The sequence below is a fragment of the Microtus ochrogaster genome, chromosome 2, assembly GCF_000317375.1.
Source record: "Microtus ochrogaster isolate Prairie Vole_2 chromosome 2, MicOch1.0, whole genome shotgun sequence".
Taxonomy (NCBI): Eukaryota; Metazoa; Chordata; class Mammalia; order Rodentia; family Cricetidae; genus Microtus; species Microtus ochrogaster.
The window spans coordinates 65,905,952-65,931,285 of record NC_022010.1 but is presented as its reverse complement, the minus strand read 5'-3'; the positions used below and the strand labels follow the sequence as shown (position 1 = coordinate 65,931,285).

The following is a 25,334-nucleotide window of genomic DNA, read 5'->3' as shown; positions in this document are numbered from 1 at the left end:
TTGTGAGCCACCATGTGGTTGCCGGGAATTGAACTCAGGACCTTTGGAAGAGCAGGCAATGCTCTTAACCACTGAGCCATCTCTCCAGCCCTGCTTCTTTTTTTTTCTAGAGCTTTCAGGTGTGTTGTTAAGTCCCCAATGTATGCTTTCTCCGTTTTCTTTAATGTGGGCACTTAGAGCTATGAACTTTCCTCTTAGCACTGCTTTCATAGTGTCCCATAGGTTTGGGTATGTTGTGTCTTTTTTTTTTTTGTTGAATTCAAGGAAGATTTTAATTTCTTTATTTCTTCCCTGACCCAGGGATGGTTCAGTAGTTGACTGTTCAATTTCCATGAGTTTGTAGGCTTTCTGGGGTTAGAATTGTTGTAAAATTCTAACTTTATTCCATGGTGATTTGATAAGACACAGGTGGTTACTAAATTTTTTTGTATCTGTGGAAGTTTGCTTTGTTACCAATTTTGTATGTGATCAATTTTCAAGAATGTTCCATGAGATGCTGAGAAGAAGGTATATTCTTTCCTATTTGGGTGGAATGTTCTATAGATGTCTGTTAAGTCCATTTGATTCATTACCTCCATTAGTTCTCTTATTTTTCCGTCAGGTTTCTGTCTGGTTGACCTGTCCATTGGTGAGAGAGGAGTGTTGAAGTCTCCTACTATTAGTGTGTGGGGTTTGATGTGTGCTTTGAGTTCTAGTAATGTTTCTCTTATATAAGTGAGTGTTTTTATATTAGGGGCATAGATATTCAGGATTGAGACTTCATCCTGATGAATTGTTCCTGTCATAAGTATAAAGTGTCCATCTCCATCTCTTCTGATTGATTTTAAGTTGAAATATGTTTTTGTTAGATTAGGATATCTACACCCACTTGTTTCTTAGGTCCGTTTGATTGAAAACCTTTTCCCAACCCTTTACTCTGAGTAAATGTCTGTCTTTGTGGTTGAGGTGTGTTTCTTGTAAGCAGCAGAATGTTGGATCCTGTTTTCGCATCCATTCTCTTAACCCGTGCCTTTTTATAGGTGAATTGGGTCCATTGATATTAAGTGATATTAATGTCCAGTGGTTGTTAACTCTGGTTATTTTTTTTTTTTTGGTGGTCGAGTTTGTGTGTTTCCCTTCTTTGAGTTGTGCTTGTGGATGGTTGTTAGATGTCTGAGTTATTGTGGGTGTTATTGGGTTCCCTGGATTGTGATTTTCCTTCTATTACTTTCTGTAAGGCTGGGTTTATGGCTACATATTGTTTAAATTTGCTTTTATCCTGGAATACCTTGTTTTCTCCATTTATGGTGAAAGAAAGCTTGGCAGGGTATAGTAGTTTGGGCTTGCATCCATGGTGTCTTAGTTTCTGCAGCACATCTATCCAAGACCTTCTGGCTTTCATGGTTTCCATAGAGAAGTCAGGTGTAATTCTGATAGGTTTACCTTTATATGTTTCTTGACATTTTTCATTTGGTGCTCTTAATATTCTTTCTTTATTCTGTATGTTTTGTGTTTTGATTATTATGTGGCAAGGGGAAGTTTTTTTTTTTTTGATCCAGTCTATTTGGTGTTCTATATGCGTCTTGTATTCATAGGAATATCCTTCTTTAGGTTGGGAAAGTTTTCTTATATAATTTTGTTGAATATATTTTCTGGGCCTTTGAGCTGTAATTCTTCTCCTTCTACCCCTTTTATTCTTAGGTTTGGTCTTTTCTTGGTGTCCCAGATTTCCTGGATGTTTTGTGACGAGAATTTGTTGGATCTGCTGTTTTCTTTGATCAGTGCGTTTATTTCCTCTATAGTATCTTCAGCATCTGAGATTCTTTCTTCTATCTCTTGTGTTCTGTTGGTTATGCTTGTCTTTGTAGTTTCTGTTCATTTACCCAGATTTTCCATATCCTGCCATCTCTTGGTTTGTGTTTTCTTTATTGCCTTCATTTCAGTTTTCAGGTCTTGAACCGTTTCCATTACCTATTTGATTGCTTTTTCTAGGTTTTCTTGGGTATCTTTGAGGGATTTATTCATTTCTTCTAACTTTTTGTTAGTCTTTTCATTCATTTCTTTAAAGGAGTTTTTCACATCCTGTTTAATGGTCTCTAACACTTTCATAATGTTACATCTAAAGTCTATTTCTTCTACGTCTTCTGGATTAGGGTGTTCATGTCTTCCTGTTGAATGTTCGCTGGATTCTGGCGTTATCATGTTGTTTTTCAGATTGTTGGAGGAATTCTTGCATTGGTGTCTACCCATCTCTTCCTTCAAATGCTGTTAGGAGGGTCTTGGTGGCTTGGTCCGATCTTTGCTGTGGCTACCTGTGTACTTGGGGGTTTTTCTTGGTCTGCCCTCTCTTAGGTCCCCTCAGTGCTGGAGTTGTCTTTTAGATCCTCTCCACCCTGAAGTAGGTCCTCTGGACAGATCTTCTGGTACAGGATCAGGCCCACTTGCTGGCTAGGGACCTAGCAGACAAAAGGGCGGGCTTGCTGAGTGCAGGCTCAGTGGCACAAAGAAACTCCTGCAGCAGTTGCACTCACCACTTTGACCCCAGATCCTCACCCCGGCAGCAGGCTGAGTTGCGGGATCCTATGACCCCGCAGATGGGAAGGGGTGCCTGGGGGCAAGCTGGGATGGGATAAGAAGAGAAAGGCATTAGCCGGAGAGAGAAGCCCCCCGCTGAATGGCCAGAAAGTTTAGGGGATTGGAGCATGTCTGTACTCTCTTTCTGGGGCGATCAGCCGGGTGGTCAGGTACACACTTACCTCTCCAGGTGGCTCTTCTGGTACAGGATCAGGGCCACTTGCTGGCCAGGGACCTCGCAGACCCACAAATCATTTTTGTAATCTGAAGTTACAGCAGCTGCAGACAGTAGTGGCCAGAGCCCGAGGTGCTGCCACACTTTACCCATTGCTGCGGTTCCCTGGAGCCGCCTGCAGCCTAAGGAACCACCACATGTGTGTCTGTGGGTCCCTGGAGCCGCCGGCAGCATGAGGTCCCCAAGTGGCCATCAGAGGCAGCAGCCTGAGTCTTCGTTGCTTAATTGTAAAATTTGTTTTGTATTATTTTTTAAGGCTTTTGTGGCGCTGAGCATTGAGCTGAGGGCCTTGTCTGTGTGCAGCAAGTACAGAGCCACTGAGCTACTTATGCTCACTGTTGACTTAAATTCCCTGTCTGAAAAGTCCAGCACTCCTTCTGCACCTGACATGGCTGCTCCCTCCTGCTCACTGTTGACTTAAATTCCCTGTCTGATAAGTCCAGCGCTCTTTCTGCACCTGATGTGGCTGCTCCATCCTGCTCACTGTTTATTTAAATTTCCTGTCTGATAAGTCCAGCACTCCTTCTGCACCTGATGTGTCTGCTCCCTCCTGCTCACTTTTGACTTAAATTCCCTGTCTGATAAGTCCAGCGCTCCTCCTGTACCTGACATGGCTGCTCCTGCTTGCTGTCTTCAAATTCTGTTTTTGTTTTTTTTAATTTTTAACAATTGAATTTGCCTTGCAGTTTGTTGTTGAATTCTAGACACGATGAGCTTGGTGAAAGAAGCTGCTCTGTGGGCTTGTTGTAAAATGGTAGCTTCTACGGGGGGATGAGGAGCATTCTGGTGGTCTGTTTTGCTGGAGTCCTTTGGTGAGCACGTACCCCCGCGAGTGGACTTCCTTTGTGTGTGCTGGTTCCTACCTTTGGTACAGGCTGGAGTTGGAGGTTTCTCTTTTCCCAGTTGAGTTTTGGGTATGGAAAAGTAGCTTCTCACCTGGTGTCTTAGTTAGGGTTTCTTTTGCTGTGAAGAGACACCATGACCACCGCAGCTTTTATAAGCTTATAGGTTCAGAGGTCTCATCCTGGCAGAAAGCATGGTGGCATGCAGGCAGACATGGCGCTGGAGAAGGAGCTGAGAGTTCTCCATTCAGATCAGTGGGCCGCAGGAAGAGCGTGACACTGCACTTTCTCCACCAGGGCCATGCCGACTCCAACAAGGCCATGCCTCCTAATAGCCACTCCCTGAGCCTGTGGTGACCATTTTCGTTCTGGGCACCGCACTTGGTTACTGCTCAGCAATATTCCTTTTTAAAAGATGGTTTCTTTCTCCATTCCATGCCTAGAAGCTCAGGGAAACTTTTCTCTGATAATTCACTGTAAGAATCCACATACAGCTCCCAGAGGTAAGATTTGTGTAGCTGCAGAGACCTCTCTACGAATTTTCCATGAATCTTATTCTGCTACAATAACTGTGAAACTTGCAGGCTGTTTTGAAACAGTTTAATCTCAGTTGATGTTATACAAATTTAAACCGATATTGAGATTTTTTTGGCTGATATTCAGAGAAGTGTGGTTTCTGTTGTCTTTCTCCTTAGTACTTGGACCATGAGACGCTCTCAGGGACATTCATCGACAGCAGTGGACAGTTTGTTTCCCCGCAGGCTACGGGCATTAGCCGGAATCCGTACTGTGGTTATGAGCACCAGGCCCTGTCCAGTCAGGAACGGGTAGAAGAGGATGCATTGCTTGCTGCCACACAGTGGCAGGTGCCTGATGTGGACTTGGTCCCTTTCGTGAAGAGCACCGACCCTTCCTCCAGCTATTTTGTCATCTTGAATTCTGCAGCTGTCTTCAAGGTGGGGAGCCAGCTGGAGGTGCTAGTTCACGTGCACGATTTTGAAGGGAAGCCCAAGAAGTATGGCGGAGACTACCTGCAGGCCAGAATTCACTCGCCCAAGCTGCAGGCGGGGGCCATGGGCAGAGTGGTAGACTACCAGAATGGATTCTACAAAGTGTTTTTTACCCTGCTCTGGCCTGGCAGAGTTAGAGTGTCCATATCTCTGGTTCACCCCAGTGAAGGGATCAGAGTTCTTCAGTACCTGCAGGAAGCGAAACCAGACAGGGTCTATTTCAAGAGTCTTTTCCGTTCAGGAAGGATTTCGGAAACGATGAAGTGCAATGTGTGCCTCCCGGGAAGTCTTCCCCTGTGCAACTTTACAGACCTCTACACCGGGGAGCCCTGGTTCTGCTTCAAACCAAAGAAGCTCCCCTGCAGCAGCAGAATCAACCACTTCAAGGGCGGATACATGAAGGGCCTTCTCACTGCTACGGACAGTGCTTTCTTTCAGAGGTACGCTGCCGTCGGGGTGCTGGGGTAAAGAGGTCTGCCCTATTGTCTTTGCACATTTAGGGGACCCTTGTAGGTATGCATTTTATGTCTGTCTGAACCTGGCCCCGTCAGAAGAGGTGTGGCATTGCATAAGAAAACTGGCATTTGCACTTTTTTTGTTCAGTGTTTTAAAAGGGAAGTTTAGTGCTTGTTTAACTTTAAGTTAAAGACCTTTTACCCTTCAGTCTTTGTTCTTATTCTGGTTTTTTTTTTTTTTTTTTTTTTTTTTTTTTTTTTTTTTTTTTGGTTTTTTGAGACAGGGTATCTCTGTAGCTTTGGAGCCTGTCCTGGAACTAGCTTTTATAGACCAGGCTGGTCTCGAACTCACAAAGATCCGCCTGCCTCTGCCTCCCAAGTGCTGGGATTAAAGGTGTGTGCTACCACTGCTCTCTTCTCTGTTTTATGTTAGAGGTACGCACCATGTTTATTGCTACATAGGCAAGACTACTTATTCACAGAACAGGGTTTTGTTTTTTTTTTTTTTTTTTTTTAAAAAAAAACCAAGATTATCAGGAGATGGCTTAGTACATGCTTGGTGTATGCAAATCTGACACCTGAGTTCCGTCCTCTAAGCCCACATAAAAAGCCTGCTGTGGCACACATCTGTAATCCCAGCACTCCTGTGACAAGATGGATGGGAGGCAGAAACAGGAGAATTGTCCAGAAGCTTGCAAGCCAGCTGGCCTGGAGTATGTAGTATGGCAGAAACAAGAGAGACCCTACCTTATCAAAGTGGGAGGCTCAAAAAGTAGTTCTCTGACCCACCCCCCATGCTGTGGCACTGTGTATTATGTTCCCTGCCCCCTACCCCGGGATAGAGGTATTGAGGGCTAGTCACTGGTACTTGAGGGTCATGAGTGATGCTAAAATGTTGAAGAAACAGATCAGCTTTTAAATATTATAAATGCTTATCTATATTAAATGGATATAGCAGTATTACTAAGCTAACTTAATAAGCATAGGATCAGGGTGTTCCACAGTAAACCCTGTATTTTAACAGCTGTTGAAAGTATTATTTGTGGTATTGTGCTAAAATACTTATTTTCAGCATAAAACAGAATGTTTTTCAGCACAGCCAGTATATGGTAATGGGCAGAATGAAAAAATTATAGAATCAGTCTGAATTGAAATTTGTGTTTTCCTCATTGCATGGAATTCTGAACTGAAATAAGAGTCCTGGGGAAAAGATGTTGGATAGGAGAAGTTACTTCTACTCTTCTATTGTAGCAGGGTAACTATGGCTGACAATAGCTAACTGAATACTTAAAAAAAAAAAGTAGAGTGGAGTTTGAATGTTTCCAGCATAAACAAGTGGTAAATATTTGCGATGATATGCCATTTTCCCTTTTCTAAGCATTATATGTAAGCATGCATTATAGGTATGTTGTACTTTGTGTCTATGATTGCTAAGTGACAAAAAGCTATAAAACTATAAAAAGCCATAAAAAATGAAGTTATAAAACTACCTGGTCAAAAGCACAATCATTTGGAAGAACTTATAAATGTATATTTTAAATAATTTAAAGATTTATTTTTTGTGTATGGGTATTTTGCTTGCATGCATGTGTGATGTATGTGTGGACCCCATGTGCATGCTTGGTGTCTATGGAGGTCAGAAGAAGGAACCAGGGTCACAGATGGTTGGGAACCACGATGTGGGTGCTAGGAGTCAAACCCAGGTCCTCTAAGAGCAGCGAGTGCTCTTAACCGTGAAGCCATCTCCTCAGTCCTTCTAAATAGTTTCTTTTCTGAATTGAAATTTTTTTCATACAGCATACTTTGGTGGTACTGTTCCTCCATCCCTAACCCTTCTGGCTTCTCCCCATGAATATTTTCACTCCCATATGAAATGCCTGCATGCAGGGCTCTGGTAGAGAACTGTTTTCATTGAGTAAAGTTAGACATCCTGAAGTTTGAATATTCACTATTTTATGGCTTCTCATATTGGCAGGAGAAATGTTTGGTGAAGTGTGTAGTTGTAGGAGCTTCTTAAATAAAACCGATTTTCCACTTTCCACAAGTCAGCCTGTGGTCCTGTCATGCGTTTATTTTCAGGGCCAGTAGAGGGAGCCTGATTCCACACAGTTACTGGACAGTGCTCTAGAGGACCAGTGTTTTGTGTGGCTGAATAAACAAAACAAAACAAAACAAAACAAAGACGGAAAATATCCTACACATAAATCTAAAAGTTTATTTATTTGGTTTTTCAAGGCAGGCTTTCTCTGTGTAGCCCTGGTTGTCCTCAAACTTTCTCTGTAGACCAGGACAGCATTGAAATCACAGAGACGTACCTGCCTGTCTCCCAAGTGCTGGGATTACAGGTGTGTGCCACCACTGCCTGGATACTTATACATTTTTAAGACCAAGACTTACTATATAACTGGCGAGAAAACCCACCTTCCTGATGCAGCCTCGTAAATGATGAAATTACAGGCGGGTGCTACCATGCCAAGTTTCAAGAATTTCATTTCTTTTAATTTTAAAATTAAATTTATTTTTTAAAGTTTTATGTATGTGTATTGTATTTACATATTTTAAGTTTCAGCTCAGACCCAACATTTACTAGTTTTAAATGAGTATGAGCATATTATTTTATTTCTATGCATTTTTTTTTTGCCTCTATGTGAAGACTATCCAGTTGGAGTGGGTCATCAGTCTGTCCAGTGGCTCCCAGTGAGGAAGAAGCATGGTTGTAATTTAACCAAGTTTCCGGGATAGAGAGTTGAACAGCAAAACATGTAAAGACGTTCCTAACACCACATCCCAGCAGTAGAGACAAAAACACATGAAGACCCTGTTACTATAGAAAGAGAAAAGGATGCCATGCAGCTGCCTGGACTGGGATTGGCTGGCTAATGACATGGTGTAGGTTGTAGAACGTCATCCTCCTAAAGCTCTCTACAACTGGGATGATTGCTAGGGTAGGTGTTCGAGGTCGCTTACATTTGATGGAAACCTATTAATATTTTAAATTCCTTACCCTTCACATTGCTTACATTCTACCTAGCAGCAGGTTATCTCCAAAGAAAAAGGAAACTGGTCTTAATGACCTTTGGACAAAGTGCTTTGAGCTCCCTCGAGTTTGTTGAGTTTGTCCTTATTTTGACCTCTGTCTAAGGTTGTCTACCTTGCTTAGGCTAGAAAAAATTAAGAAGCTTTGCTGTTATTTTGTTTGTTTGAGATAGGAGCTCATGGTAGCCCAGGCTGGCCTGGAATTCACTTTGTAGCCCAGACTGGCTTCAAATTTGTGGTTGATCCTCATTTTTCCAAGTGTTGGAATTATGGACAGAGTGACTGCACCTGGCTAGCTTTGAGGTTTGGTTCTTCAAATCCTAGGTAGATGATTAACAATCTTTGTCCTTTATCCTTAGGAGAGAGAAAATGTTGGTCTTAGGAAGAACTCTCCCCCAAAGATTCTATTATTAGGGCAGGCATTTCAAAATGACAATATCACGCAGAAGCTTTTTTATTTTTAACATGATTTATACTTTCTTTCTGGTCATGGTGGTTCATACCTGTAGCCCAAACTTAGGAGGCCAGGGCAAGAGGATTGGGAGCTCAAGGGTAACCTGAGCTCAAACGGAATAAAACCTAACAGAGGGGGCAGGATCAGTTTACAGCCCACTCTGTAAAGCTATTGCTGTACAGACATGGGGCGCCGGGTTAGGTCTCTAGAACACACCGAGGGGCTAGGTGTGGTGATGGGCATATGTGATCCCAGCAGAGAGTGGCAAAGACAAGCAGTCTGCTGGGTCTTCTAAGCCAGCTAGCCTAGCCTACTCGGTGAGCCTCCGAGCAGTGAAAAACACCCTGTCTAAGGGTGTTCTCTGACCTCCCTACCATACATGCACACACATGAACAAGCTAATGTTTGCGTGCATACCTGTGCTCACACGTAAACCCAACCAACCAAACCAGTCCAACAAAAGCAAGCAAACAGTAACCTCGCAGCTGCTCTAAGTTTTTGGGAAACTTTGATGTTATCACCACCTGCCTGTCTTTTAGATTCTCGGTTGTTAGTGTCATCCATATTTGGTTTTCTTATCCTCAACGCGTGCTTTGTGCATACGCTTGTGTCTGTTTTCCTGTTGGAAATAGAGTAAGCTGCAGACATCAGAGCACCGACCCCAGCAGCAAACATCCCCGAGAGCAGGGTGTCCAGCATGTCATCATAACAGTTATCACCGTTGGGACATTTGTCACTGATACAGCACTGGTGACCAGTGCGTGCGTCTAGTTCATGTCTGGGTGTCCCCAGTATTGTCCTTTGTTAATTATGTGATCTACGATCACATTCTATACTTTGTTATCTTTTTAAATCGAGGAAAATTCTTTCATCTCTTGTGCTTTGTATGGTATGGACAATTTCAATATTGATTTTTGTTGTTGTTGTTGTTGTTGTATGAGACAGGGTTTCCCTGTGTAACAGTCCTAGCTGTCCTGGAACTAGCTTTTGTAGACCAGGCTGTCCTCATACTCACAGAGATTCACCTGCCTCTGCCTTCCACATGCTGGGATTAAAGGCATGTGCCACCACTGCCCGGCCCAATATTGATACTTTTATAAAATGTTTTCTTACTTTAGATTTGCTTTGTTGTTTTCATACAACTAAATTGAGGTTAAATATTTTTGCAGGAAAATTATGGGGAAAGTGCCCTTCAAGCTTTATGTGAAAGTTATTATGTATTTTTGGATAAAAGCAACTCTAAGTTTGTGAGAGTGGTTTACATGTGCGCTCTTGAAAGTCACCAAATGTCTTTGTGTAAAATAAGGAATTCTGTTGTACTCCAGCGTAGCCAGCCCTGTATAGATCCTTCATTACTTGTTTTTTGTCTGTGTTCTGTAGAATATCAATTCCCATTAGGGAGGAGATTCTGGGAGTCTTACCACATAAGCCAGAGCTAGAACAGTGCCCCGGATGTAAGTGGAGCTTACTCTTCATCCCTAGGATGAACACATTGTTCTCGAACAGGGAGCGCTGGAAATATCCCACAGGACTCCAAGCAGTCTGCATTTTTAAAGCTCGTTTTTGATAGGAGTACCAGAGTCCCGGCAGTGACTCTTCTGGATCCCCAGCCCTTGCTGCTGGCTTTCGCTCTCCTTCAGTTTTTCAAGAGAATTTACTGAGCATAGCGCTAGTCCACGGCCTGAGCTAAGAGCTAAAGATTCAAAGTGAGTGAAGCCCCGCCCATATCTTTGAGGGGTGTGTGTAAGGGGCGCAGACACCTGGAGAGTCCGCACCGGTGAACAAAGGACTGTTTGAGTACTATTTGGAGGCAGGGCATCTCCTCGGGGACTCCTCCCAGACCTGGGCTTGCCCTAGGAACCTAGCATACTTAGTTCAGTAGAGACTTGCGACCCCAAAATCACGTAGTAACAAAGTAGAATTCTGTTTTCAAGAGGAACATTCAACCTGGAGTTAGATACTGGGGAGTTGCATTCCTAAGACTGGCAAAGTAGTGTGTATAGTGTGTGTGTATGTGTGTGAACAACAGTGAAGACATACTGAGGATTTAGTAATTTCTCTTCAGTGTGTAGTACCTTCTCTCAAGAGCCCTAGCTTATTAACTATTAGTCATGTTGGTTAATTTTTCTGCTTCACTATAAGGCGCCGTGAAAGCATATGTATTTTTTTTTTCACTTACGGGTAAAGAAACACAACTGCAAACAAATGTCCCTGAATCTCAATCTAAACTCGTGATTTTTTTTTTCATTTTCTTCCAAAGTGGTGTCAATATCAAAATGCCGATCAACTCCAGCGGACCTGACTGGGTGACTGTGATTTCCAGGAGAACGAAAGGTAAAATTAGATGAGCTTGATGATGGTTCTCTTTCCTTTCAAGAGTGTTCATTTGTTATTTTCTGAGTGTTCCCCCTGTGTGTGTGTGTGTGTGTGTGTGTGCACACTGCAGGCCTGCCGTCTGCAGGAGCCAGGTCAGGGAGCTGGAGCTCCTGGGGCTGGAGTGTCAGAAGACTGTGAGGGGCCCTGGAGGAGCTGGGAACCCAGCCGGGGTCCTCTGCGGGAGCAGCTGTGCTCTTGACTGCTGGGTCATCTCTTCAGCCCCATGTGTTGTTTTGATGTTAAGGGGTTTGATGTACAAGACGGGTTTCACCCGTTCTTATGTCATGGCTTCTTCTGAGCACGAACTGAGAATTGTGAGTGTTTGAAACTCAGCTAGATCTTGTGTATTTAATTCTGGGCTGTTCTAGCTGTAAAAGTTGTCTTCTTTTTCTTCCATGGTATGGTATACTCTATATTTATCTAGAGCCTCTAGAGCTATGTTTTCTAATAGGGAAGCTTCTAACCTTTTGTGGCTACTAAGACAGAAATAGCTCAAAATAAAGTAAAATTAAAAACCTAAAAGCCCAGTCGGTAACTTCATTATGTTTGGCGGTATGTCAAGTGCTGTTGGATAATATTGTACTATAGATAATCAGGACAGGTATGTAAATAGTTACGTGAGGTGTTGAAACACTTGCGTAGAGGCGGAATTTAGGATTCGGTCGAAAAGTGTCCATTTGTTAGCATTTCCAAGGCCTGGGCTCAGTCTGTGGTTGACTCACAGTAGCACCTACAAACCGGTGAGTTGACACAATTCTGATCTACGGGTGTAAGTATTATTAAAAAAGAGTAAGCTGGGAACAGCAGCTTGCATCTGTCATCGTTGGGAGGCTGAGGCAGGGGGACTGCTTTTTTTTTCTTTTAAATTTATTTATTTATTAAGGATTTCTGCCTCCTCCCCGCCACCGCCTCCCATTTCCCTCCCCCTCCCCCATCAAGTCCCCCTCCCTCATCAGCTCGAAGAGCAATCAGTGTTCCCTGACCTATGGGAAGTCCAAGGACCGCCCACCTCCATCTAGGTTTAGTAAGGTGAGCATCCAAACTGCCTAGGCTAGAGGGACTGCTTTGAGTCCAGGCTAACTTGAACTACATAGTGAGATTCTGTCTCACAGCACCAAAACCATAAAAGAATGAAACTCAGAGGAGTAAACGTGCTGTCTTTGCTGTAGTAAATTTAGAGAGCAGGAGGCTTCATAGGTAGGAGACAACTTTGTAGTTACTGAGAACACTTATCCCCCAATGACATGTATTGCCATCCCCTTTGCCACAAGTACTAGATATACAATACCCGTGCACCCAGAAGGATGGGTATTATATATGCCTTGTGTAAGTTATGCAGAACGAATCAAGGAGCCAGGACCACCTCAAGGGGGCAGTGTGCTCCTTTGTTTCCTGCAAAACCAAACCCCCTGCACCCAGAGATCAGATTTTCTTCACTGCATCAAACCAGAAGTCTTCAGGTTTTGCTTGTTTGTTTGTTTTGTTTTTCTCAATTAATCTGAGTTTTAAACTGTGCTAGTCACATATTTTAAAACGCTGGTATCTGGTTCAGAATTCATGAAATATCATGTGATCTAAAAAAGGTTTGTAGACAGATAGAGATAGTAGTCTCTGGCTTCCACAGTTAGGTGGAGGTCTCAGCCTTCTGGTGAAGATCTGTATTTGATTTACACTTGAACCAGGTGGCTTGCTCCTAGTAGGGGATGTGTGTTTGGAGCATCATTAGTGAAAACACTTACCTTCAACGATCAGAATTCCTTCCAGCCCGTGGCCAGGGTGTTAGTAGGTGTGATGTTTGTTCCTCAATAATACTGCGCTGCAAACTCCTTACTCCACTGATGAGTCCGCCCTTCTTCCCTTCCACTCTGCCATGCTTGCCAGGTTTGTGACGTTCCCAGGTGTCCTGTAGAGTCCTAGGTTAATAGGAGGGGTTTTTCGCTTTTCATTTTTTTTTAATAATGGAAAATTCCATATTGAAGGTGGACAGAACACACAGGAAGACTCCAGGAGCCAGTAAGAGATAGCTCAGCTTTAGTACTGAGGGATGCGTGGTCACATTGCTTTATATCCACCTGCATGCTCCATTATATTATTCTGAAGCAGAGCTTTTACAGGTTACCTCTGCCGACAGTGCCCAAATCGGCCAGGAATTGGTACTGGCTTGTGGTGATGTACTATTTTATGTAGAGAGAAGATAGGTTCAATTCACTTGGATTTTTTTTTTAATGGAAGAAAGTAACTCAGTGTTATTAGGCACTGAATACTGTGGCTCTGAGTGAGGAACTCAGATTGTAGCAGGTACATAATTAGGGAAAAATTGACCTTGAGTATCGAAGGAGCCCAGATAGAGGGAGCTTCCCAGAAGGCCGCATTGACAGAGGTGGTACTTTATAAAGACCCTAAGCAGGCTCTGTCTTTTCTTCCACGCAAACATTATGTTTCTACTTAAACTTTCACCCACTAACTTCAGCTTCTGTTGGATTCAAATGTAGCAATGGTTTCTGTGACATTCCTTTTAAGAGTTATTTTTTAAAAAGATTTTTCTATCTATGTATTTATTATGTATTCAGTGTTCTGTTTGCGTGTTTTCCTGCATACCGGAAGAAGGCATCAGATCTCATTACAGACGGTTCTGAGCCACCATATGGCTTCTAGAATTTGAACTCAGGACCTCTGGAAGAGCAGTCAATGCTCTTAACCTTTGACCCATCTCTCCTGCCCCTCCTTTTCAGGTTTATTAATTGGAATGCTAGCATGAAGAAGGGTTGTCCATTTTCATGTCTACATCAGTGTAGACTTGCCATTATTTTGTTTCTTTTAATTTGACTAACTTTATTTTTGAGATAGGGTTTCATTATGTAACCTGGCTATCCGAAAACTTACTATGTAGAACAGGCTGGCCTCGAACTCCCAGAGAGTGCTGAGACCAAAGGTGTGCACCACTATGCCCAGATATTTTATTTTTGAGATAAAATTCAGCTTAAACCAATCACTATTTATGTGTGTACGCGCCAGAATTGTTCCAAATTTGACAGTTGAGTTTGGATTCTGTAAACCCATGCTGGCCTCAAATATGAAGTCTGCCTTCCTTGGTCTCCCCGGTGCGGGATTATGAGTATGAATCACTTTTCTTCACCCCATGATCTATGCACATCTCTTCATCGAGCGCTTCCTTACTTTCTGACACCATGAGATGTTTTAGGCTCATTTTGTATCCTCCCCACCCCAACCTTAAGAGTTCAGAATCTTAGCTGGATGGTGGTGGTGCACACCTTTAATCCCAGCACTCAGGAGGCAGAGGCCAGCCTGGTCTACAGAGTGAGTTCTAGGACAACCAGGGTTACACCGAGAAACCCTGTTTCCAAAAACAAACAAGCCAAAAAAAAAAAAAAATTCAGAACCTTTTCTTAAACACACACATAACAATTTAAACAGGAAAATGGCAACACATAAGCACTTTTTACCGGGCTCTGAATAACATTGTCAAGGAAGATTTTTAGATCAATTTGGATGAATTCATAATCTTTCCCCTTATTTTTTTATGGTTGTATATTTTGAAGCTTTTTTTTCCTACATGTTTTACTATTTACATTTAAGCTAATTCATTTTCCCAAGATATTTAGAGTACAGAGTATTTCTTAAGACCACCATATTACCATCACATGAAGCTATAATTCCAGTTGAAAGCAAAAAACAGTTTTTAGGTAGAGTAGACCTGCTTATCAGAAAGGGCAAGTGTCAGGTGGCAGACAGCCTTCCCCAGTGTTGGAATTACTGGTGACTTTCCTTTCCTATCTGTGCTATGATCCCTACGCGTTCCCAGCTAACTCACTCAGGGACCTTGGTGGACCCTACCCTTGTTGGAAATTGAATCCATACCTTATTGGGGACCTCACCTGTCTTGCTGAGATGGTCCCCAAACTTATGCCCTTAGTTCTCGTGGAATTCTTTTCATCCTGCTCTTTGTAGTTGGTTGAGGACAATTTCTCAGCCTTTTTTCTCTCCTTGTGTTCTGTTTTCGGTCCAGCTAGCCCTCATTAGGCTAACGGACAATGTGGAACTGGATGGTGCTATCCTCCCCAGCCTCCAGCAGAGTAATGTCACCATCATAAGACTAGCAGTGTGTGCTCCCCACAGCCGGGCCTGTTGACTGTTGGCACCCCCTCAGAGAAGCGGGGCTCTGGGAGTCACTGGTCTCTCACCTGAGTATCCAGCTGCTCTCTCAGCCCTTTGGGGCCTTTGGGGTCTTGGGTGGGGGTAGAGGAGGTAGGCTGGGGAGACTATGAGAAGGGCGACACCATCTGTGGCTACTGGGGAGTCGCCTCCTGTTGCTGAGTGAAGATATTCCAGTGTGGCTGCTTTAGGACCACAGCACCCCTGGCAGCAGCCCCATCCATGCTCTGTGAGAAAGCCTAGTAAAGGCATTGGTTCCCCAGGGTGAACTTCAGTAGAACTGAACCTTGGTTTCTTTGGGGGACTGTTGTGGCTGGGGCATATACTGATTAGTCTCCCCCATGGAGAAAATTCTTGCAACACATGAGATAGCACTAACTGTTGGAAAAAAACATCAGATTTGGCCCTTGAAGAGAAGCCAAGATATTTAGAGAAGGCGGGAGGGACAGTACTTGCAAGTAATCAAAAATATGCCTTCTGGTTTTACATAAGGAGTCTCAAAAAGTTTATTTTCGAAGTAAGCCAAAGACATATTTATATTTTGCATAAAGATCTGTCTTGGTAAAATTCCCCCTTTACTAATATTCAGAATAACAATTTAGTAATACCGAATTTTTATTTTCTGTCTTAATTTTTATTCCAAAGAAATAGTAGATTAGGGGTTATTTTATCAATTTAAGAGAATTTCATATCTTAGTGATTTGAAGGCCCAAGTTGAAGTTCCAAGAAACCCTTTCTAAGCAACTTCAAATGATTTGAAACCAGTCAGGAAACGCTGTTGTACAAATCGACCATTAGGGGGCGGTATAGGCACACACGTTCCACTCTTAAACAGCACCCTGCATTTAAAGGATGACTGTTAGGTTCAGTAATTGATTTGCTCTGCTTGACTAAACTCTGGTAGTCAATATAATTAACATTCTCATGGAGATGGTAATTGCTTCCTCTGTGATATATACTTTTCTTTTTAACGCGTGTTTGACGCAAAATAACCGAATCTGCCAAATTACCAGGGGTAAAACTGTAACTTCAAAATCACTTTTAATTCTCATTCCAGGGTTTTCTTTGCGTCCCAGGTGTGTTCTCTGTAGCTCTCTGGCTATGCAGCATAGACACATTAAATCATGGAAGACAGGCGAGACAGCTCAGCTGGTGGCGCCCTGACTGCCATGCCTGATAACCTGAGTTTGATTCCCTGGCCCCCACATAGCAGGAGAGAACCAACTCCTACAAGTTCTGACTTCCATATATACATTGTGGTGAACACACACACACACGCATACACACGCACAGTGCAATAATAAAACAACAAGGGAGTTTTTAGGCAGGCAAAGGTGAAGCAATACTTGATCATTTGCTGAGGTTTTGTTTGCTGGCTGTGATTTTTGGTCTCATTTTGTGATGGTGTTTTACTCTGTTTCAATTGGTCTTGAACTCCTGAGCTCAAGGGATCACTACTCAAGTCTCCTGAGTAGTGTAGCTGTAACTCCAAGTGTACTCTGCTATATTTTCCTAAGGAAATTGCTCCTGAATAAGTCAAATAAATGTTGCTATGCTTTGGTATTCATACTTGCCAAACTAAAACTTTGGCCAAATACCAGTTACTTCTTCACTTAGTCTCTGAGCCAACAAAGAATTGGCAGATGCCTAAGGTAAAAGAGAATATTACTGATCAGGGGAACCCTACAGTTTGTTATATGACAACAGGACATGCCATCCTCAAGCTAGTAGACCAGCAATCATGTGAGCATAGGTGTATCTATGGGAACAGTTTTCGCCTATTTTTGGAGGTAAATATTTTCCTGTTTTTATTAAACATAACCTAGCAAGCTAGAAAATAGACATTTTAAAAGGAAGAATTGGACATACAAAATAATTTGAATTGAGTATATGGACAGTGTTAAGGAGTCAAATAAAGGGGTGCCAAGCTAGTACTTTGTGTTTCGAAGCCTTGCTGTGTGTCACCTCCACAGTGGCATCTCCCAAGGAGGTGCTCGGGCAGAGAGATGTTGAATCTCCCTAAAGGTGTCCTCGTGCTGGCGTTACCATGTGTAGGCTACGGAGATTGAGCACACACAGCTGATGCTTTTCAGTGCTGCTTATGAGTCCTACAATCCACCACATAGCATTGCTTTCTTGTGTGTAGTCGACAACGGTGGTTTTCTGAATTAAAATCCGAATTGGCAACACATGGATTAAACCTTTAATGGACTGAGAAACACTGTATTAATATTGCTATATTAATATACATATACCACATAATCTCATATATATAAAACTTAATGTGAAATTAAGACATCATTTTCTTTCAGGCATTGGGATTAAAAACTGATCCTCTCATTCTGAAATAATGCTGGGCAGATACTTTCCCCTGGGTTTCGTTTTCCTTTATTTTGCATGTTGATGAACACACACACACACACACGCACACACACACATACACACACACACACACGCACGCACGCACGCACGCACACACACACGCATTCACGCACGCACGCGCACGCACGCACACACACCCCCCCACACACACACAGGGAATGCCTAATGTGCCTTTTCCCCCCGGTGTCCTCCGGTACCCCATAACCACTTCTCATCTTCCCATTTTAGAATATGGGGAAAGCCTGGGATTTCCTCAAGCTAAGACAACAGGAAGTACTGCTTGTGAGCTTGTAGGACAGCAAATGTGCGGGTCTAGGTTTTTTTCCTTTTTCTGAAAACTTTTCTTTTTTTTGTATCTGTTTTTGAAGATGAAATTCAAAATCTTATAATAAATTTCCCCTTTTTCTTTGCAGAAACTGATGACCTAGAAGTATCTCAAGGTTCAGGAACTTTTCCTTCTGGATATTTCTACAAAGACCAGTGGAGGCCCAGGAGGTTTAAGATGCGTCATTTTAATGACCCTGATAACATCACAGAATGCTTGCAAAGAAAAATGGTGTATTTATTCGGTGATTCCACCATCAGGCAGTGGTTTGAATACCTCACTATGTTTGTCCCAGGTTGGTGCTTTTGCTTTTGCTTTCATAACTGTTTCCCTGTGTACGTGAAATCAGATTTGAAAGGAACAGGTTCCCTTTGGTGCCCGAAGAGAGGCGTCAGGTGAGGAGGCAGTTTCTCTATGGGACTAAGGATGTATCTTAACCCTGGGAGATGTGTGCCAGCATCTGGTCAGCTGTGGAGTCTTGGATGTGGCAGAAATTAGGTCTCTCACAGGGGCTTATCCCGCTGCCTCTCTCTGGCCTGGGATGAGCCACCTGCTCTGCAGGGCTTCATTCTCTGTGTCAGATTAGAGAGCTGAACTATGTCCCCGCACAGGTGTCCCTCACTTCTATTAATCTGGATTATAAAACAGTTGGCCACTACCAGCTATTTCTTTTCTGGTTCTGTTTGGCTCAACTCTAGGTCTATAAAGGATTTTACTAGAAGGAATTAGCCAAGTGGGTCTTTGTAGCAAAGGCATCCCTTAGGCCTCTCCTCAACAGGATCCTGAGATAGAGATGGTTTCCGTTGAGAGACTTTGGGTATGTCCCAGCATTCTTCGTGTCTGCCCAGCTCAGATCCATAAGACTGGGCTGGTTGGAGACCTACCACTTATCCACAGGAGGCATTCTCTTCTTCTCTAGGGTCATGTGCTCACCTAGTAAGGAACAGGTGATGTTGTGGGAGCTGTCTGTGTTTCTGTGTATGTGCAGGTATGGGCGCAAATGGGTGTGTGTGAAGATATTGTGCAGGAGGCCCAGGTCAACCCGGGGTGTTTGTTCTTAGGCTCTGTCCAGCTTGCTTTGTGAGGCAGTCTCGCTGGCCAGTGATCCTGAGAGACCTGGCTGTCCCTGCCTCTCCAGCATCATGATTACAAGCGTTTGTGCCATCTCCCCACTTTGCTTGAGTTCTGAGGATCAAACTCAGGTCTTCATTCATATTTTTACAGAAAGCACCAGTTGAGCCATTTCCTCAGACTATGTGGGGACTATTTTTTTTAAATGGTTCTAAGTGGCTTTTTATATTTTCTCTTTAAGATTTCTTTATATATGTATTTATGTATATGGGTACTTTGTCTGCATGTAAATCTACACACTGGAAGAGGACATCAGACAGTTGTGAGCTGCCATGGGGGTGCTAGGAATTGAACTCAGGACCTTTGGAAGAGCAGTGAGTGCTCTTAACCACTGAACCATCTCTCCTACCCTGTAAATGGAGTCTTTTTTTTAAAAAAAAATAAAATAAATTCTTATTGTTTTGTGGATGAGTTGCTTATGACGTTTTTATAAAAATCATCTCTAATTTACTTTTTAAAAGAAAAGGAAGTAGATTTTACTCCAAAGAGTAGAAAGTCAATTTTAGTTTTTTGATGAAACCTATCTGGTCCAGTTCTGGTTATTGAAGCAGAGATTAAACATTTGGAGGAGGAAGTCGTGTGTGGCACGGTGCTGGGTAAGCCTTGGTGCTGACCGGGCAGGCCTGCAAGGCGTCTGTAGTTGCTTCTTCATAATTTCTGATGACGTAGCTTGATATTTCCTTTAATAGCAATGATCACACAGGCTGTTTTGATGATTTTCCACCAGAACCTTTACAGACAGGTTTTCATCTGATATAATACAGCCTTGTGTGGGTGCCTGATCTTTATCAAACGATGATAGCGTGAACTTTTATTCGCTTTAACTCCGGACGCTACATAGTAATGAACGAAGGCGGACAGTCTAAAGGAGAAGCTCAGGACCGCATAGAGCATACAATGGAATCTGCCTTTAACCCTTAAGGGGAATATAGTCGGATGTGTTCTTTTCAGAATTGACTATAAACTGTGAGGCAAGACACTGATGTCTGCCTTAGTTGATTCATGGCACCTGTGGTAGTGGGCACTGAGCAGCTGCTAAGGAAATGTGACTGGAATTGCATTAACAACATTTACTAGTATGTATGTATGTATGTATGTATGTATGTATGTATGTATTTAATGTAAGACAGGTTTTGCTGTGTACTCTTGCTAGCCTAAAGAAGGACGCTTAAAAGAAATCCCACAGTAGCTCAGAATTGAGTATAATAGAAGATTATTTATTTAGGGGTAGACTCACAGATCACAATCCTCTGCTCCAATGGGGGACAGCAACCGGGAAAGAGGCCAGATGTGCACTTTTCATTGGCATATGCAGTATGAGAGGCCACACCCAAGTGGGCGGGTAACTTAAAGGCTACTGGTCGTAGGAATTCCTACAGCACTAGCCTGCAGCTTGCTTTATATATCTACCTGGCCTCCACTTTGTGGGGATCCTCCTGCCTCTGCTTCCCATGTACTTAGATTATGTAGGAACTGGGCCTTGAAACACGACTTAGAGGTGTGGGGGAGGAAGGATTTCCATGTCGTGCTGCCGACTCACTTCCTTCCTCCCCCTCTCTCGCTTTCCTTTCCTCCCCCCCCCTTTTTTTTTCTTGAGAAGGATATCACTATCTGGCTAGTCTGGAACTCACTATATAGACTGGGATGGCTTCAAACTCATAGAGATCCACCTGCTTCTTAATCCTCCCAGTGCTAGGATTAAAGGCATGAGGCCACCACTTAACCTAGATATTTCTTATGTTAGATAAGTTTTCTTGTAGGACATTAGTATGGTTTCCCAACTATAGAGTAAAAATAAAAGTCAAAAGAAACAGAACCACTTTTTTTCTTTTGTTTATTAGAAAAACAAGAAACTTGTTTTTTTTTTTATTCAGAAGTATAATTTAGATTTATTTATTTGTTTCCCTTTGTTGAGGCAAGATCTCTCTCTGTAGCTCTGGTTAGCTTTGAACTCAGCAATCCCCCTGTCTTAGCCTCCCAGGTGCTGGTATTATAACCATATGCTACCATTCTTGGCTTAAAAGTTTATTTTTAATTTGACAAATAATTGCATGTATTTATAGGTACAATAGGATATATTGACAGAATGATCTTTTTTTTTTTGGTTTTTTGAGACAGGGTTTCTCTGTAGCTTTAGAGCCTGACCTGGAACTAGCTCTGTAGACCAGGCTGGTCTTGAACTCACAGAGATCCGCCTGGCTCTGCCTCCCAAGTGCTGGGATTAAAGGCGTGCGCCACCACTGCCCGGCCGACAGAGTGATCTTATCAAGCTAACTGACATACCTGTCACTTCATATGCTTATTTATTTGTAGTGGGAACCTTTAAAATCTCTCCGGGTGTTTCTGAAGTATGTTATTGTCAACTGCACGGCAGGTCTCCTAAACTGACTCTTCCTCATTAGAATAGCTACCCTTGATTGACTTCTCCTTTGCCTCCCAAGCTCCCTGACTTTTAGTGAGTTTCTACTCTCTGAGAGTTGGACTTTTTTTTTAAAAAAAACTTATTTTATGTGTATTGATGTTTTGCCTGCATGTATATCTGTGTGAGGGTGTCAGATCTTGGAGTTATAGACAGTTGTTAGCTGCCATGTGGATGCTGGGAATTGAACTCTGGTTCTCTGGAAGAGCAGTCAGTGCGCTCTCTCTCTCTCTCTCTCTCTCTCTCTCTCTCTCTCTCTCTCTCTCAAAAGATTTATTTATGTATATGAGTGCTCTATCTATATGTACACCTTTATGCCAGAAAAGGGCATCAGATCCCAGTATAGATCAGAGCCACCATGTGGTTTCTGAGAATTGAACTCAGAACTTCTAGAAGAACAGCCAGTGCTCTTAACCTCTGAACCATCTCTCCAGCCCTACAGTCTGTGCTCTTAACCACTGAACCATCTCTCTAGCCCTCAGAGAGTTAAACTCTTAAAATTACTGCATATAAGGAAGGTTATGGAATATTTATCTTTCTGTGTCTTGTTTATTTTACTTAGTGTGACATCCTTCCAGGCTTATACATGTTTTTGCAAATGGCAGAATTTTCCAAAAGATGTGTGTGGTTACTGAAATATGCTCATAAAATAGAAGCTGCAGCCCCATCCTAGAAGATAGAATACTCATTTATTATAAGGATAACATATGAATGTCAACTTCATTCTTAAATATTCTTTTTTTTTATTTTTTATTTATTTATTTTCATTCTTAAATATTCTGTGAGCTGTGAAAATAACAAGATTTCTTGGCTTAATGGAGGTAATCATCTTAGACATATCAGACTCTCTCACTGACAATATTGCTTCTTATGTGATGTTTTGGAGTGATTTGAATAATTAGGGCACTAAAGGTCCACCGATTCAAAATGGGACACGGAGAACGGGTATTCCTTTTATACTTACATTGAACCTCTTTGTTGTACTGCCATTTTAAAAAATGTGGTGGTGCACACCTTTAATCCCAGCAGGTGGATCTCTGTGAGTTCGAGACCAGCCTGGTCTACAAGAGCTAGTTCCAGGACAGGCTCCAAAGCCACAGAGAAGCCCTGTCTTGAAAAACCAAAAAATAAATAAATAAATAAATAAATAAATAAATAAATAAATAAAATAAAAAATTGGCAAAACCACTTAACTATTCAGAATATATGTGTTTAGATTGAAATTTTTTCATTAATTTGATGTTTTCCTTGTTTCAGATTTAGTGGAGTTTAATTTGGGTAGTCCCAAGAACGTTGGTCCCTTCCTTGCAGTGGATCAGAAACACAACATCTTGCTCAAATATCGCTGCCACGGTCCACCCATCCGCTTCACGAGTGTCTTCAGTAGTGAGCTTCACTATGTGGCCAATGAGCTGAATGGGATTGTGGGAGGGAAGAACACAGTGGTGGCCATAGCTGTGTGGTCTCACTTTAGCACATTCCCCTTGGAAGTGTATATCCGGAGACTCAGGAACATCCGACGAGCCGTAGTCCAACTCCTGGATCGAAGCCCCAAGACTGTGGTTGTCATCCGGACAGGCAATGCCCAAGAGCTGGGGCCCGAGGTCAGCCTTTTCAACAGTGACTGGTACAACTTTCAGTTGGACACTATCCTTCGGAGGATGTTCTCAGGGGTTGGAGTCTATCTTGTTGATGCCTGGGAGATGACCTTGGCTCATCATCTACCCCACAAGCTACATCCAGATGAAGTGATTGTGAAGAACCAACTGGACATGTTCTTATCTTACGTATGCCCCTTGGAGACCTAACTATCTACTAAAGGACTCCCATTCAGGGACCTTTCCGGTTGACTTGTAGGATAGAAAGTTTGTGATTGGCTCCATCATGAGATGGATGTGATCAGTACGTTTGACATTTCAAAAAAAATAAAGAGCTGTACTTTGCATAGTGACTTGCAAAGAACTTAGGCAGTGTAGACTGCACTTGTGTCTACCTGTAGGATTTCTCCGTCTTGACATAGCCATTGTAGAGCTCTTATTAACAGCGTCTACACACTGTATTGCCCTGTAACCAAAGATGCTAACGAGTGTATTTGAGCTAGCTTCTCCCGGGGCGGAGATTTCTGTGCTAATGCCGACCTGAAGTGTTTTGAGTAAACAGAATGGAAAGATTTGGTTGGCAGTGCTATGTCTTCCATTTGCCTGGTAAAGGAAATGGAACATGTCTTCACGAACAGCACAAGGATCCCTCCTCAGGAACAGAGCACTTATCGTCAGAGGTTTTCATGGCCATGCTGAAGACTGCTGTATGTATCTCAGGAGTTTCTGTTGACTTTTTTTTCCCCCCTGAATCACTTGGAAAGGCCAATGTGTGTGGTCAGAATTTTATAATAAGGATATTAACAATTTCCTGCTTTTGTCTAGGGAAGAAGCTAAACAGAACAGCAGAAATCTGTGCTTTGGATTGGTATTCACGTTTGATAATTATTTCTTACTTGATTCAGCTACGTTTTAGGTGATGAATAGTTATTCTAGAATGACTGCTTTTGGAAACTAATATGGAAACAGAAGTTTATTTTCATGTTCTGGAGCGTGTGCTTTTTGAGAACTGATTCTTATGTAAAGAATGCTGTTGAATGTCATAACATTGTAGACTTTCTCCAATCAGAAGTTCCTAGTGTTTCTCTTTTCTTTTAGCTGTCATGAAGCATATGCTGAATTAGACATTAAACCAGATCAGAAAATAATAAAATTAGATATTAAAATCCATGGTAGGTAGTTTTTGATTTGGGCATAAATTATACATATACATTATCTTATGGTTGGAAGTAAAAAGCTACTATTAAGCTATCTGTTATTCTTGCTAGCTTTTCGTCTTTTTGGACTGTGGCTCAAACCCAAGACCTTGACCATACTAGGCAGGCACTCTATGGAGTTACATTTCTAACCCATTTCTGAACATCCAGAAATAAAAGGATTGGTCATTTTTATTGGACTTTGTCTTAATTAAATGGTTTGAAATTAAAATTAGAATATTTAATAAGTAGTTTTCGCATTACGAGAGGTTATAATTTACTTTTGCTTTCCCTAAACATGTATAAACATTGGGGTGTCTTAGGAGATAAAGACAAATGCTTAAAGCAAGAAAAAGAATGCACCCTCCAAAGAATGAAAAATTGGGGTTTGTAATGTAGAGGATTCAAGTTCTTCCTTTTCTACTCTCGAGGAGAGCAGTAAGTTTATAAAATATTTTGTGGGGGAAAGTTTTATAATTGTTTTTGGAGTCTGAGCAGGCCAGTGAAGCTAAACATTTATGACAGCTTAGTTTCTGCGGGACTGAGCATGAAATTACTGGGGCCTTTTGCATGCTAGGCAAGCTTTCTGACCCTGCACTAAACACCCAGTTCTGTTATAGTTTATAATTACAGAAAGTCTCAGTAAGTTCTCAGGTCGCTCTTGAATTTGGTTTGTTGCTTTCATAGATAGGCTTTGAATCTGCTACCTTCCTGTCTTAGCCTCTCCAGTAACTGGACCTATATAGGCTTTGCCACCAGCCTGCTTGCTTTAAATGGTCCTTAAGCTTACAGTGTTTGATAAAAATGAATCAAATTTTTATTAGCTCTACCTCCAGGAATTATGGAATTAATCTTTGTGATAAATGCTCAGAGATTCTGATGCAGTTGTAGGGTTCCATATTTTGAGAAACAGTGACAAAGAAACGATTGATCTAGAGAAGTAACATTGCTTATCTATTATTTAAAGACTTTATCAACTTCTTAATTCTGGTCATGATTCAGAAATATAGGTGATAAACTAGGCGGTGGTGATGATACACACCTTTAATCCCAGCACTCGGGAGGCAGAGGCAGGCGGATCTCTGTGAGTTCGAGGCCAGACTGATCTACAAGAGCTAGTTCCAGGACAGGCTCCAAAGCTACAGAGAA

General features: G+C 42.2%; 1 protein-coding gene across 4 annotated transcripts in view; it reads left to right on the top strand.

Annotated features, from left to right (window-relative positions):
- Nucleotides 1-24,155, top strand: part of Nxpe3 (neurexophilin and PC-esterase domain family member 3) — a 53,500-nt gene extending 29,345 nt beyond the window's left edge. For all 4 annotated transcript variants that reach the window (XM_026788048.1, XM_026788044.1, XM_005345067.2 and 1 more), the window contains 4 exons: nucleotides 4,326-5,080; nucleotides 10,846-10,919; nucleotides 17,930-18,136; nucleotides 22,649-24,155. In XM_026788048.1, coding sequence (XP_026643849.1) covers nucleotides 4,326-5,080; nucleotides 10,846-10,919; nucleotides 17,930-18,136; nucleotides 22,649-23,199 — 1,587 coding nt within the window. In that variant the 3' untranslated portion in view covers nucleotides 23,200-24,155. The remainder of the gene's footprint in view (nucleotides 1-4,325; nucleotides 5,081-10,845; nucleotides 10,920-17,929; nucleotides 18,137-22,648) is intronic.
- The last annotated feature ends 1,179 nt before the right edge of the window (nucleotides 24,156-25,334 follow it).